At 39.3% G+C, this 15,529-nt stretch overlaps 1 protein-coding gene across 3 annotated transcripts in view; it reads right to left on the bottom strand.

The window, feature by feature from the left end:
- Positions 1-7,744: 7,744 nt before the first annotated feature.
- LOC128687820 (calcium/calmodulin-dependent protein kinase type II alpha chain-like) overlaps positions 7,745-15,529 on the bottom strand; it is an 897,132-nt gene continuing 889,347 nt past the window's right edge. For all 3 annotated transcript variants that reach the window (XM_070083804.1, XM_070083805.1, XM_070083806.1), the window contains one exon: positions 7,745-12,198. In XM_070083804.1, coding sequence (XP_069939905.1) covers positions 12,046-12,198 — 153 coding nt within the window. In that variant the 3' untranslated portion in view covers positions 7,745-12,045. The remainder of the gene's footprint in view (positions 12,199-15,529) is intronic.

The following is a 15,529-nucleotide window of genomic DNA, read 5'->3' as shown; positions in this document are numbered from 1 at the left end:
TCCCTCTCCCAGTGAGAGTGGAGGGTGAAGCCCCAGCTGATTTCCTGGTGAGTGCAGTTCTCCCAGGCGAGTCTGCTGCTGACTCTTCCAACACCCGGCCAGTGCAGGAAGATGATCTAGCTTTGACAGACTATCCTGAAGAGGTCCAAAAACTTCTCCAGGTTCTCAATCGTGCACGTTCTGCAGTCGCACTAGATGGTGAGTCAATGGGTTTGACCCCACTGATCTCTCACCGTATTCCACTTGACAAAGGTACTAAACCCATTTATGTACCTGCGTATCGCCTGCCACATGCGCAAAGAGTCTTCGCCGAAGAACTCATTACACGGATGCTCCGTGATGGAGTTATTGAGGAGTCTACTTCCCCGTGGAATGCTCCCCTTATTCTGGTCCCCAAGAAGGACGGAACCTGGCGCCCTGTTATCGATTACAGGAAACTGAATGCATGTACCATCCCAGACCGCTTTCCGTTGCCAGTTCTGAATGACCTATTGCAGAACATCGGCGATAATAAGGTCTTTTCAACTCTTGATCTTCTTCAAGGGTTCTGGCAGATCCCCCTCGATGATGAGAGCAAAGAGTTGACAGCTTTCTCTACGCCAACTGGTCATTACCAGTTCAGGAGGATGCCCTTCGGCTTGTGTGGAAGCCCAATCACGTTTAGTCGTTTGATGACGACAATTTTCCGTACCCTCCTAGGTGGCACGCTCATGGTCTACCTGGATGATCTCATAGTCATGTCGCAAGATGTCCCGTCACATCTTGAGAAACTTGACAGGGTATTGGACAGACTAGCTCAGGCAAACCTTAAGGTAAAGCTCTCCAAATGTCATGTCCTCCGGAAGGAAATAAAATTTCTGGGTCACGTAGTGACTCAGAATGGCATAAAGACGGACGAGTCTAAAATCTCGGCCGTGCAGAAATTTCCCAGACCCATGACGGCGGATGCAGTCCGGTCCTTCATAGGTCTGGCGGGTTTCTACCGCACCTTTATCGCAGGTTTCTCCACCATTGCTGCACCCCTGACATGCTTACTCAAGAAGGATGCCCCTTTTGAGTGGACGTGTGATCAGGAACGAGCTTTTGTCATTCTTAAGAACAAGTTAACATCAGCCCCAACCCTTCGATTCCCTGATTTCACCAAGGCATTTACCTTGACGACTGATGCCAGCAAAGTTGGCATCGGTGCAGTCTTGTCACAGGAATCGACAGGAATCTAATGGTAAGCAACAGCCTATTGCCTATGCTAGCCGTGTCCTTACTAAAGCGGAAGTCAATTATTCAGTGACAGAGCTAGAAGCTTTAGCCATTGTATGGGCCCTGAGTCATTTTCGGGATATCATCTATCATTATCCTATCAAGATTTACACAGATCATTTACCCTTATTGGCCCTTTTTGCGAATAAGAACCTCTCGGGAAAGCATGCTCGGTGGTCGCTCACGTTCAATGACTACAACTCTGAAATTTGCTATGTCCCAGGCAAGCAAAATGTTGTAGCTGATGCCCTGTCGAGGCATATAGCATTCGTGAGTGTCGGCAACTCGTTCTCTGTTGAGGATCTCGAGAGAGCCCAATGACAGGACCCTGTGTGGTCTCCAGTCCTTCGTTTCCTGACCAAGGAGGACGTTGACTTACAGGTCAAGTCTCCTGCTCCACTGAAGGATTTAGTGGTCAACCAAGGAGTACTGTGCCGTGTTGCACAGCTGGTGGACCCCGGCAGAACCATATACGTACCAACTGGTGATACCAGAGTCCATGATACCAGCTACTCTTAGGTTGATCCACGATGTCCCAGGTGTAGCGCACCTCGGGAAGGACCGCAGTATCAAACAAGCATGAATGAAATATTTCTGGCCTAAGATGGCAGCAGACATTGCCAAGCATGTACACCAGTGTGTTGTTTGCCTACAGCACAAGGGTACCATTACAGGTCCTAACCCCATTCTAAAGTATCCCATTACAAAGGAGCCCTGGGAGAGAACTTCTGTCGACCTGTTGACGAACTTCTCGACCTCGGAGAAGGGAAATAAGCACCTGCTTGTAATGGTAGATAACTTGACGCGGTACAGTGAATTAGTACCCATTCCTGATAAAACCGCCGAAACGGTCGCTAGTGCTTTCCGTGAGCATGTTGTTCTTCGTCATACTTGCCCACGTGTCCTTCTGTCAGACAATGGGTCTGAGTTTATAAATGGCATAATGCAGGATCTTTGCTCCAGATTCAACATTCACCAAGCGCCAGTAGCTCCACGCCACCCTGCGAGTAATGGTCTTGCTGAACGTACAAATCACCAAGTCCTGGAGGTGCTCAGAGTAACCGCTAACCCAAGTTGTACTACATGGGATGAGGCTATCCCAGATGTTCAGTGTACATTAAATTCCTCCCTCAACAGCTCAATCGGTGAGACACCTCATTTTGCTTTGTATGGCTATGACAAGCGCTTACCATATGAAATTCTGTTTGCTCCACCTAGACCTACTTATGATACTGATAACCCCAGTGTAGTAAAGATGAGGACAACGCAGCTTGTCTTCCAGCGGGTACGAGAGAACCTTAAGAAAGCTACTGATAGGTTCACGTCTGAGCGCAATGCCCGCGCCAAGGAAAGCAAAGTGGAACCAGGTTGCAAAGTTATGTTGCTCAACCCAGTGCAGACCCCAGGTATGCACAAACTTGTCCCAAAATTTGTGGGTCCTTACCGTGTCCTACAACAGCTCCGTGGCAATAAGTTCGAGGTGAGGGAGATTGCTACGGGAACTATCAAGGAAGCCCACCTTGATCACATGAAGTATGTGGACCATATGCAGGCCGAAGCAGAGCTGGAGTCGCGTGCGTTGCAACGCCACAATCAGACTAATGCTAGGGACAACCCGTCTATCCCTTCTCCCACTACTACTGGTACGGAAGACGGCCCAGTAAGGCTCCATACTTATGGCCTGCGACCTAGGTCAACAGTACATTTCTGTAACATTGACGTACCTACTGACTTGTCTGACTCCTACGCTAGTTATGCTAATTGTTTGCTTGCAGAAATGGGTATAAATGCACACATATTGTATAGCTAGTCGACACCTGAACCCCATTCTCTTTGCTGACGACACGACTTATGTCATCTCTCACCCTAATCTTGAAACCCTCAACACCATTGTTAATGAGGAGCTGATCAAAATATCGACTTGGATGACAGCCAATAAACTTACGCTTAACACTGACAAAACCTACTACATTATGTTTGGTAGCAGAGCAGGAGATGTGCAAATTAACATTAAGATCGACAACACTCTAATTACCAGGCATAATGAGGGCAAATTCCTAGGCCTATACCTCGACAACAACCTGAACTTCGGCACCCATATCCAACACATAACCAAAAAAGTATCCAAAACGGTTGGGATCCTCTCCAAGATACGATACTACGTGCCGCAAACTGCCCTTCTCACACTATACCATTCACTTATATATCCATACCTCACCTATGCTATCTGTGCTTGGGGTTCAACTGCAGCAACACACCTAAAGCCAATAATAACCCAACAAAAAGCCGCAGTAAGAATAATCACTAAATCCCATCCCTGGCAACACACCCCCCCCACTCTTCATAGATCTAAACTTACTCCCTGTTCAGTACATCCACACTTACTACTGTGCAATCTACATCAACAGGACCTTAAATTCCAATATTAACCTTGACCTAAAGTGCTTTCTTGATAGCTGTGACAGAACCCACAGGCACAACACCAGACACAAACATCTCTATGACATTCCCCGTGTCCGACTAAACCTTTACAAAAATTCTATGTATGTCAAAGGCCCTAAAATCTGGAACACCCTACCTGAAAATTCCAAAACTGCAGACACATTCATCACCTTCAAAACTACCATCAGAAAACATCTTATCTCCCTGATACACCCTGTCAACTAATAATACGAATACCACCTGGTGGTTCACACTTACACTCACTCACCCATTTGACCATAAACAGAAATATTAATCTCAATCTCAAAATAATGAATCTTAACTAGTCAAAAGTTGGTCTGTGATACTCCAATACTGAAACTATGTATAGTGCCAAAACAAAAGCATTCACATTGCTAAACTCACAACTAGTATTTAGTCACTTAGCCATAATACCAACTTATCTCATAATTCTGTAACATTTTAAACCTAAGATTTAATATAAGTCTGCCCGAAATGCCTAGCCATGCTAGGCTTTCTAGCGGTACACTCTGTAATTATTTTACTACATGTAAACCACACAATAACTAAATTCTGTAAACTCAGCATTGTAATACTTACAGAGAATAAAGTTTGAATTTGAATTTGATAATGGAGTCAGGGTGGACAACATCATGTAATTATGTAAATACTTTTAGAAGGGTACCCAGAGTGTAATGAATTCCATGGATATAGTATTATTGTAGGTATGTGCACCCAGTGTTTTTATAAAAAAAAAAAAGAGCCTGTATTACGGTCAGAGCAGTGCTGCCCTCTGAGTCACATGTCACACCTTAGGAAATGCTACTGTCAGTCATTGTTTGCAGATGTGAGGGTGCAACAACGTTTGTAGACGAGTGGTCAACTGATGTTCAGCCCTGCGGACAACCTGTATATAGAAGATTTTAGTTCCAGTGCTGATGTCTCCGGACTCTCTCCTCGATGAAACAGCGCGGGCAAACCAGTTTTCTCTTCCCCTGGATGGGAGTTTTTTTTTTTGCCTGTTGCATTTTTATGTCCATTTTTTGATTTACTAGTGAGCGAAAGCCAGTCCCTCTCTGGGGTAGCTAGTGTAAGTAATTCCTTTATACCTGCGGGCCCACCAGTATTGTCACGTCGGGACAACGCGAGGGTCCCGACGCGAGGTGCGTGGCCTGTACTGTCAGAACACACAGCCTAGCCGTCTGCTCTGACTAGTTCATATTTCGCGGCATTTAGGTGCTGCCCTCTGTAGGCTCACTCAGGTCAGTGGGAGGCTGAGCCCATCCGTCCTCACTCCTAGGCCGACCGACTTGATAGACACAAGTGCTCCCCCTCCACGGATTGGCTTGTGGTCACTCCCTCACACTGCCCGTTGTGTACTCACTCCTACCCAATTAAAGCCAAACTAGTCCACGGCCATATCATTGCTACCTACTCTACCTTCATCGGCACTAAACCGCTGTTCAGCAGTAAGAACAGCAATAACAGATTTACTATTATGCAGACTTACTGCAATACTGTAATAATTGTATAAATAACATCAACCCATTCATGACTGCATATTAGAATGGCTAGTTGGACATTTATTGGACAATGACATCATTTGTTTACTTTTGAACATTGGCAAAAATCAAACATTTTCCCTACTTTGAGCTCCATTTCCAGGTTCTTTTTATAGTAAAATCAATCAAAATCACCTCTACTTCTGTAATATGTTTTCCATTCTATCAAATGAGACCAAGAAAATGAGAATACAACCATAAATACTATACGAAAATAGACCACAAAGTCGGCATTTTAATTAAAAAAAACGGTTGGAGTTTTTTTTTTCTCATTATGCACTGCGTGCTCCAGGATTTTTTTTATATGGTGCACACTGACCACACAGACCCATTCTCTCACATGTGGGCCTACCAGCTTTCTCCTGCTTGATTTGAAGCCGCTAGAATTTATGAGTATATATACGTCAAACACGGTACCTCGTAAGACGTATATATACAGCCGCGACAGTCAAAGGGTTAAAATTGTCCAATATGCAAATTAAGAGATGCCTAAAATATGAAAAAATTATTAAAATTTTGAGAAAAATAGAGGATTCATCACCATGTGTGTCTGCCATTTTTGGCTAAGACAGTTGTGATGCCTTAGGGGATTGGGACTTGTTGGGATGAGAAATTGTGACAGCCCAGGAAGCCCTGATGGCCTGGGGACTAAAGCAACACTAATAACAAAACACGATGCATCCTGACTACTTTTCTCGATCATTTCATTATTTTTTTTTCATACCATGTGTGTTATGCACTCATAAAATGTTAGGTATAACAACACTATGCTTCTACTACACAATGGACCCATCTCTGTTTCATCACAACTCATTAACCTAAAAATAACAAAACATGAGGTGATGTAAAATGACTGCTTTTCTAAATATTTTGATTATTTTTCATATATTCTGTGTTACCCACTTATATAATGGACAGTATAATAGTATGCACTATGTGCCTCTACTAAACAATGGACCCATCCCTCAGGAGTACATATTTGTTTATTAAATTTCATCAGTGAAAAATTGAAAGAAATTAAGTATGGAATGTTATTGTACAGGTTCCAATCTCAAGTTATAACATGGGTTTCTAGTGGAAAGTCCAATTTGCTTAAACATTCTCTCCAGTCCCTATCTAGGTCACTAAGTATGCATCTCTGGAAGATAATGGAGATTTAGGCCCCATAACTATACACTGGAAAGAGAGAAATTATTTCCCAGTAAAAGTAGGCCTTAGACAAGGATGTGTGATGTCACCGTGGTTAATATATTTATAGATGGGGTTGTAAGAGAAGTAAATGCGAGGGTCTTGGCAAGAGGCGTGGAGTTAAAAGATAAAGAATCACACATAAAGTGGGAGTTGTCGCAGTTGCTCTTTGCTGATGACACTGTGCTCTTGGGAGATTCTGAAGAGAAGTTGCAGAGATTGGTGGATGAATTTGGTAGGGTGTGCAAAAGAAGAAAATTAAAAGTGAATACAGGAAAGAGTAAGGTTATGAGGATAACAAAAAGATTAGGTGATGAAAGATTGGATATCAGATTGGAGGGGGAGAGTATGGAGGTGGTGAATGTATTCAGATATTTGGGAGTGGACGTGTCAGTGGATGGGTCTATGAAAGATGAGGTGAATCATAGAATTGATGAGGGGAAAAGGGTGAGTGGTGCACTTAGGAGTCTGTGGAGACAAAGAACTTTGTCCTTGGAGGCAAAGAGGGGAATGTATGAGAGTATAGTTTTACCAACGCTCTTATATGGGTGTGAAGCATGGGTGATGAATGTTGCAGCGAGGAGAAGGCTGGAGGCAGTGGAGATGTCATATCTGAGGGCAATGTGTGGTGTGAATATAATGCAGAGAATTCGTTGTTTGGAAATTAGGAGGAGGTGCGGGATTACCAAAACTGTTGTCCAGAGGGCTGAGGAAGGGTTGCTGAGGTGGTTCGGACATGTAGAGAGAATGGAGCGAAACAGAGTGACTTCAAGAGTGTATCAATCTGTAGTGGAAGGAAGGCGGGGTAGGGGTCGGCCTAGGAAAGGTTGGAGGGAGGGGGTAAAGGAGGTTTTGTGTGCGAGGGGCTTGAACTTCCAGCAAGCATGCGTGAGCGTGTTTGATAGGAGTAAATGGAGACAAATGGTTTTTAATACTTGACGTGCTGTTGGAGTGTGAGCAAAGTAACATTTATGAAGGGGTTCAGGGAAACCGGCAGGCCGGAGTTGAGTCCTGGAGATGGGAAGTACAGTGCCTGCACTCTGAAGGAGGGGTGTTAATGTTGCAGTTTAAAAACTGTAGTGTAAAGCACCCTTCTGGCAAGACAGTGATGGAGTGAATGATGGTGAAAGTTTTTCTTTTTCGGGCCACCCTGCCTTGGTGGGAATCGGCCAGTGTGATAATAAAATAATAAATAAGTATACACTACCAAAACTACAGGAGTGAGAGATATGAAACAAATCCACTGAAAAGCTGGGGCTCCATATGCATAATAAGAAAACTGTGTTGGCATCTATTGCATTAGTCTCTTCTACATGTTACAAACAGATAATCAGAAATATTGCCAAAACAAATGTTAAAATGTTCATGAAGAAACCAGATTACTACCAGGTGCCTGACTGACAAGACTGAGATGGCTCTATGGGCCAGTGAGCTGATGACAGCAACAGAATGGTTGACCAGGCACATCAAGGAAGTGTGGACAAAGGCCTGGTTGGTGAGGTAGAAAACCCCACAAAATCAGTCACTCATTTATCACAGGCTTTACAGGCAAAATATATCAATATTTATATTTTTTATTGTGTTAGCCAAAACATGTATAGTACAGTAGAGAATTGCAACTAATCTATAGTAAGAGCAGTAGGATATAATAAGCAAATATATAGTAGAGTATGTTAATACTCTGAAGTCTAATCTTTTATTACAAGCAGTGAAAAGCTTGTATTCCAAATTCATATGTATTAAGTCTCAAAAATAAATACAAAATATGGCAGTACAATGTATTTTTTTCTTAGCTTAACCATATTTTGATACTATTTGAATACCAACCTATATTTGCAACTGCTTTTTGTATACTTGCACTAATTCTGCTCAGTGACTAACCGGAGTCTATATTTTTATAAAACTAAATATCTTTTTCCCTTTTGATCACTTTTTTATATATTCACCAATTTAAAAAAAATCATATAATACTGTACCATGAATTAATGATAAGTCACTTAAATAATAAAACCATAGACACCACTTCAGTGGCAAATATTTCAAAGCAATAAAAGTCTAAAAGCTAATGCCATTGGTACATCTGATACACTCAAACAACAAATTTTGAAGATAAAGTGGGCATTCCTTCCTGGACTGCAGTGATACCCTTGGGTTAGTGGCACTTGCACTCACTCATGGTCGACACCTTAGCACTCTTCTCAATAACGAGGGTCATTATGTGTTCCCATTAAAAGTATCCTCTTATGCTAATATAATAAAAAATATAAAGAGAAATTTCACTGGAATTTATTTTTAACTTGACAAATTTTCCTGCACAATAATTTGCACACTGTTTGAGTAAAACAAAATATACAAATCCTACAATTAAAGAATGTAAATAAATGTAACTGCCTCATTAATATAAATTATTTTCAGAATGACTTAAAACCATATAAAAAATTCTGTGTCAGCACTGTACTAACAAGGGTTGCACTTCCAAGAAACTTATGTTAGAGTAATGAACAAAAACTATGACCATAGTGCACAATGTAACATGGGAGCCTGTAAGTACCTTGCATTTGAGTGTCACCTCCTCTTCTATGTTCACATAGTGAACAATGTAACATGGGAGCCTGTAAGCACCTTGCATTTGAGTGTTACCTCCTCTTCTATGTTCATATAGTGAACAATGTAACATGGGAGCCTATTCCAGCACCTTGCATTTGAGAGTGTTCACCTCTTCTATATTCATATAGTGCACAATGTAACATGAGAGCCTGTAAGCATCTTGCATCTTAACATGTTCAACTTTTCTTCTATGATCATATAGTGCACAACTTAACATGAGAGAAGAGCACCTTACATTTGAGTGTGTTCACCTCCTCTACTATGATCATACAGTGCACAGTTTACCATGAAAGCCTATGAACACCTTGCATATGAGTGTGTTTGCCTCCTCATCTAAGGTGATCCATGTAGAAACTCACAACAAGACTCACAGTATGTACATGTGGCCATCCAGTCCCATGTACAAGTTTACATCCATGTGTGCATGTGACCATCCAGTCCCATGTACAAATGTACACCAGCTTTATAACATAGAGATACCACAAAAAACATGTGAAGGAATAATACACTGAACACAGTATATATATAAATATATAGATATAATTTTTAAGTTAAGGGAGGTTAAGAAAAGTATTATCTTTTAAAAAATAAAATAAAAACTTTAAATGAGAGTATATTATACCAAGTATTATCTATTATTTCTTTACCTGGTACTCCATTATTTACAAAGGTTGAACTTTAAGAAAACTGCTACGAATATTTAAGTAATACACACAAACTTGAAAATACAACCCATAAAGTTTATGTTTTACACTACACAGTTTTATCTACACAACAACATCAATCAACTGGTTAAACTATGACTACACACACACATGAACAAAGAAAATTGCTCAAAAAATGGCAATGGGTGAGGTATATATATTTTAATATATATGCATGTGTAATGTTATTGCCAAAAAAAAAAAATAAATCAAAATCTGTACATTATTTTAATAAAATATTTAAGAGAAGGTGAGTTTTAAAATTCTAAATTAAATTATTTAATTTAGAAATAGAGCAGGATACAAAATAGTGTATGTGAATTCATGATGTTGTATGGTAAATAATTAATTGTTATTATCAACTTTACAAAATTTCTGAATTATTTTGAGGAAATTTTTTGTGAACAAAAGAAATGTAAAATTAATTCAATGAATCTGATCTAATCAATGTAGAACAGTATACACTGTTTTTTTTTTTTTCATGGGATGCTTTAAAAGTTCAAAGTAAACGTTCATATATGTACCATTAGTATAGTATATAATATTTAGGGAAATGGCACACACACTGTTTACTGGTGAATTTATATTTAAAATTCACATTAACTTATTTTAGAAAAAGGCCCCTAGTCAAATGACTGATTTTTAGCCATTATATATAGTTTGTCACAAGAATTTTAGGTTTTCTTTGTTCTTTGCCATATGATGTGGAACATGGCAGACAGCATACACACAAGACAATGCAGTGCAGTAATTAAAAATGTGCATGGAGTAAAGGAGGACTTTTTGTATTCCAGTGAAGACTATATGAACTACACTCAAATAAGAGTATTCCATGAAGTTAGTCGCACTTAAATTTGTAGTTAAGTAATACGAGAGGATGCCACTGTAATAGGGTAGTGTATTATGTAAGATTTCCCTATCAGTGTAGTCACACTGATAACATAATCATGTTTAACTTCCAGTCTTCATCGTATTATCATAGTGGCACACATGCGAGTCGCTACTTCCTGTTCAGTATGATTTCGTTACAAGAATTGCATTAACGAGTGTTTAAGCCTTTCTCTAGTTTGGCTAACAATTTGTATAAGCAAAATATTCATTCTTTAGTTATATTACTTATAATAAATTAAAAAAAAATAAGATTATTATATCTTTAACTTCAATATACACTCAAAGTACCACATGAAAACTGCTTATTCAAAATCTCCACAAATTTCACTATATGAAATTTCCTTCACATATATATATTCACTTACTTTATTCCTCCTCCAAACTTTGTTTCTCCTTTATCAATTTCACTGCTCTCGCTCAAAATTACTTTGTACATGTATTTTCTATTTATGTTCATGTGAATAAAGTGTTAATACACTATACCCACTACATCAATCAGTCCCCTCAACATAATCTACATACTTTAAAATTTTCAACTATGAACTTCTCCTTAGTCAGTGTCTTTAATGTGCAAAACCAACTTTCAATCTCCAAGCCATTACTGTGGAGCAGACTTTCTTTTTATTAGTGTATGAGTGTGTTATGCTTACATATTATCCCTGACGACACTTCTTATTGCCTTGGAGACTACACCAAGTATATTTTAACAATCTAGGAAACACACTCAAATGTGACTTTCATTTATATTTATTTGTTCTGTACAAATTTTGATGTTGACAAATGATGCAAATAATGTCTCATCCCCATCTTTTTTGAATCACCTTTTTGGAGAGACTGCACTAGATATTAGCTAGATTCTATATAATAAGAATAAAACATTAATATATGCTGTCCTATTTTTTCAGGCTTGCCTCTGCAATGTCCCATCATAATAGTGCATCATTATTGCAAATCTGAAAGATTGTTCATTGTGCCTGAGTTAGCACTGTATTCAAGGCATCAACATAGGGGTTTCTGTCTATATTCTACTGTAGAGGCCATGAGTAGAATGACCACAAGCTATTAGGGTAAATACACTGATAATTCATAGTTTTACAAGGATCATGACCCAAAGGAGTGCAAAAATCTGATATAAGGAGTGCTCATACCATTGGCCCCAGTTCCTCCTCCTAACCAGTTTAGCATTAAGTTATGTAGCCCATGACAATAATGCAGAAGTAAATTACATGTAATATCATGCTGAATATTTAAATCTGACTATAATTACTGCAGAAATAATGTCAGTTTATATAAATGAACTATACATTTTTTATATATCCCATTCCAAACACAGTGCTATGATTCTAATAATTTTATGACAAATATGCCAAGCACTATCTTGAACTGGGCTTGGCTTAAGAGCTATACTGGGGAAGGAGAAGCAAGAGCCAGTCAGTCTGGGGGATGGGTAGGGTGTCACTGCCGCCTAGATGGGTTGCCCACTTACCCTGTGCTTCGTACTTACTGGAGAAGTTGCGAGTCGCCAGCATTGTCGTCAGGATCGCACCCTGCAACACGGCAACCAACGGTAAGGGCTCGGACAGGAACAGGAGGATAGGGAGTAGGAAGGAAGAGAGATATAGGAAGGAAGGTGGAGGATAAAATAATAAGTGTTTTGAAATGTGAATCAGTCTTGATACAGTTATTAAAGACAGTTGTTAAGGATGTGAAAGTAAACATAATGCAGGAAGAGCATAAGATACAGTATCGTAAGTATTAGGAAAAGATTAGATAAAAGGTTAAAAGGAGAATGATAAATTAGCATTAGGCAGTAGAAATTAGGGAGAGTGGGTGAGGGTAAGGATGTTGGTTAGGGAAGTGTTGGCTGTAGACCAGGCACCCAAGATCGCAGACGGAGCAGAAGAGGTCAGTAGAACAAAATAAAGCATCACACGTGTTAAAAAAGTAGTAAAGTTTAAAGACAAACCGTGATATGTAACAAAATACGACATAGGACAAGCCAATCTTGAATATTAATCCTGTACATCAGTCACTTAGAAAATAAACCCAAGCACAACTATGATTATACAGGTTTAATATTCAACTGGTCTTATCTGTTCAATCTTGTATCAACTGAACAGATGACTACATAAGCGCAGATCCAGCAGCAGCCTGTAAACCCAGAATATGGAAAAGGTGAAGAGGGCAATGAAAATGTTCAAGAACAAAGATAAGAAAGAGGAAAACTGGAGTAATATTAATAAAAAGGTACAAACTTGGAAAATGTGATACAAGCATTCCCACAGACTTACTAGAGAAGTTGCACGCAGTGGCAAGCATGGTCGTCAGGATGGCGCCCTGTAATGAGGCCACACCAGATCATGAACCACAGTTACAAGGCCAAGGGAAACAAAGATAAAGAAGAAGAGCAACTTGGGAAGAATGAAGAGAGGGAGGCAGAGAACGATATAAAAGTGGCATTGGATAACCAACACCTAAGAACTGATCAAATATTAAGTTTTAAAACACCTACCTGAAACTCTCACTTATATATATAATGAAAGCTTCCCTACTATAAATGCATGACTTAAAATTATTTTCAATTTATTCTTTTTAATAAAAATATTTGAGTATATACTTGATTATATAAAACATACAGACAGACAGACAGATGGACACACGCATATACACACATACATACACATACACACACACGCACACACACACACACACACACACACACACACACACACACACACACACACACACACACACACACACACAAACCTTAATTATAATAAATCATTTTGGAATATTCAAAATTCACTAAATATTACTCAGGTAAATGTTATCAAATTTAATTAGGCAAAATATCCCATATTAAGTGTTTCCACAATTTTAACTGCAATATGATGTGAAAATACTGACTAATAACTTTACAGTGTTTGTCATACCCTTCCTTAGTCTCTTATTACTGGCTTCTCCAAGAGAATGATGCCACTGAAGATGTTATTTTAACAATACTACTCTGTTTTTAAGAGAATCTTTAATTAAAATTTCTTAAAAAAATCATTTCTCTATGCATCATACTGTAATAAAAATTTTCTAAATCCTGAAAGACAAATTCTACATCAGATACCCTGGAATGGTGGGCTAGAATATTAAGCTTCTTTCTTGTCTAATACATAACTCTTCTATCCTCTGCCTAGTGCTCATTTACATCCAATGAAACCTTGTTTATATCATCTCACTAACTGTCACACCACTGGTTTGGCTATGGTGAGGATATTTGACCTGGAGCAGTGTCAGTTATCAGCCAAAACATCAGAACTGGAGTAGATGGAAATCCAGGATCCTGCCCTTCCCTCAAGGGCTCCTGATGTAGATTAGTTATGCATCTTTTAACATTTTGAATGTTGTGGAAACCTTACAGGTCCAGTTGAAATCATACAACCCATACTAAGAAATGGAAGAGAAATTCTTGCAAGGTTCATTCTTGCATGAACCATGCAAGAATGACTCTGAGGCAGGAACTCAAGCAGTATAATGGGCAAATTTAATGGACACTTAGAGACAGTGTCAAACTGTGAAAGTGGATCTTTGCAATCTTGAAAAAAGCAAGTGAATTTTAGCTCTCTTCCCACGACGCAGGCTAAAACAACACGGGTTTGATCTCCCAGCTAGCCACAGTTTGTTACTGATTAGATACCACTTGTTCATGGTTGCAATAATATATGTACTGCTTATGGAGGCTAGTACACCAAACTGGAATTAGAATGAAATTAGCTCTGAGGCAACTACACCATCGTATGTCCTTGCAACATGAAGCAAGCCTAGTTCGCTAGGTTCATGTTGTTTGTAGGATTGTATGGTCCAGTGGTTTAGAGCGTCATGAATTTTCACTCTCTTCCCACAAGATGGGCTAAAACAATATGGGTCTAATACCCCGGCTAGCCGCAGTTTGTTATTGATTACATATCACTTGTTCGTGGTTACAATTTTATATTATATATATATATATATATATATATATATATATATATATATATATATATATATATATATATATATATATATATATATAGTGTGTGAGTGTGTGTGTGTGTGTGTGTGTGTGTGTGTGTGTGTGTGTGTGTGTGTGTGTGTGTGTGTGTGTGTGTGTGTAGTATGACGTAAGTGTAAGTAGAAGTAGCAAGATATACTTGTTATCCAGCATGTTTATGAGATTGAAAGACATATATGTATGTATGTATGTATATATATATATATATATATATATATATATATTTTTTTTTTTTTTTTTTTTTTTTAAACAAGTCGGCCGTTTCCCACCGAGGCAGGGTGACCCAAAAAAAAGAAAGAAAATCCCCAAAAAGAAAATACTTTCATCATCATTCAACACTTTCACCACACTCGCACATTATCACTGTTTTTGCAGAGGTGCTCAGAATACAACAGTCCAGAAGCACACACATATAAAGACACACAACATATCCCTCCAAACTGCCAATATCCCAAACCCCTCCTTTAAAGTGCAGGCATTGTACTTCCCATTTCCAGGACTCAAGTCCGACTATATGAAAATAACCGGTTTCCCTGAATCCCTTCACTAAATATTACCCTGCTCACACTCCAACAGATCGTCAGGTCCCAAGTACCATTCGTCTCCATTCACTCCTATCTAACACGCTCATGCACGCTTGCTGGAAGTCCAAGCCCCTTGCCCACAAAACCTCCTTTACCCCCTCTCTCCAACCCTTTCGAGGACGACCCCTACCCCGCCTTCCTTCCCCTATAGATTTATATACTTTCCATGTCATTCTACTTTCATCCATTCTCTCTAAATGACCAAACCACCTCAACAACCCCTCTTCTGCCCTCTGACTAATACTTTTATTA

Source organism: Cherax quadricarinatus, chromosome 10 (assembly GCF_038502225.1).
Source record: "Cherax quadricarinatus isolate ZL_2023a chromosome 10, ASM3850222v1, whole genome shotgun sequence".
Classification (NCBI taxonomy): Eukaryota; Metazoa; Arthropoda; class Malacostraca; order Decapoda; family Parastacidae; genus Cherax; species Cherax quadricarinatus.
This window is presented reverse-complemented; position numbering and strand designations above follow the sequence as displayed.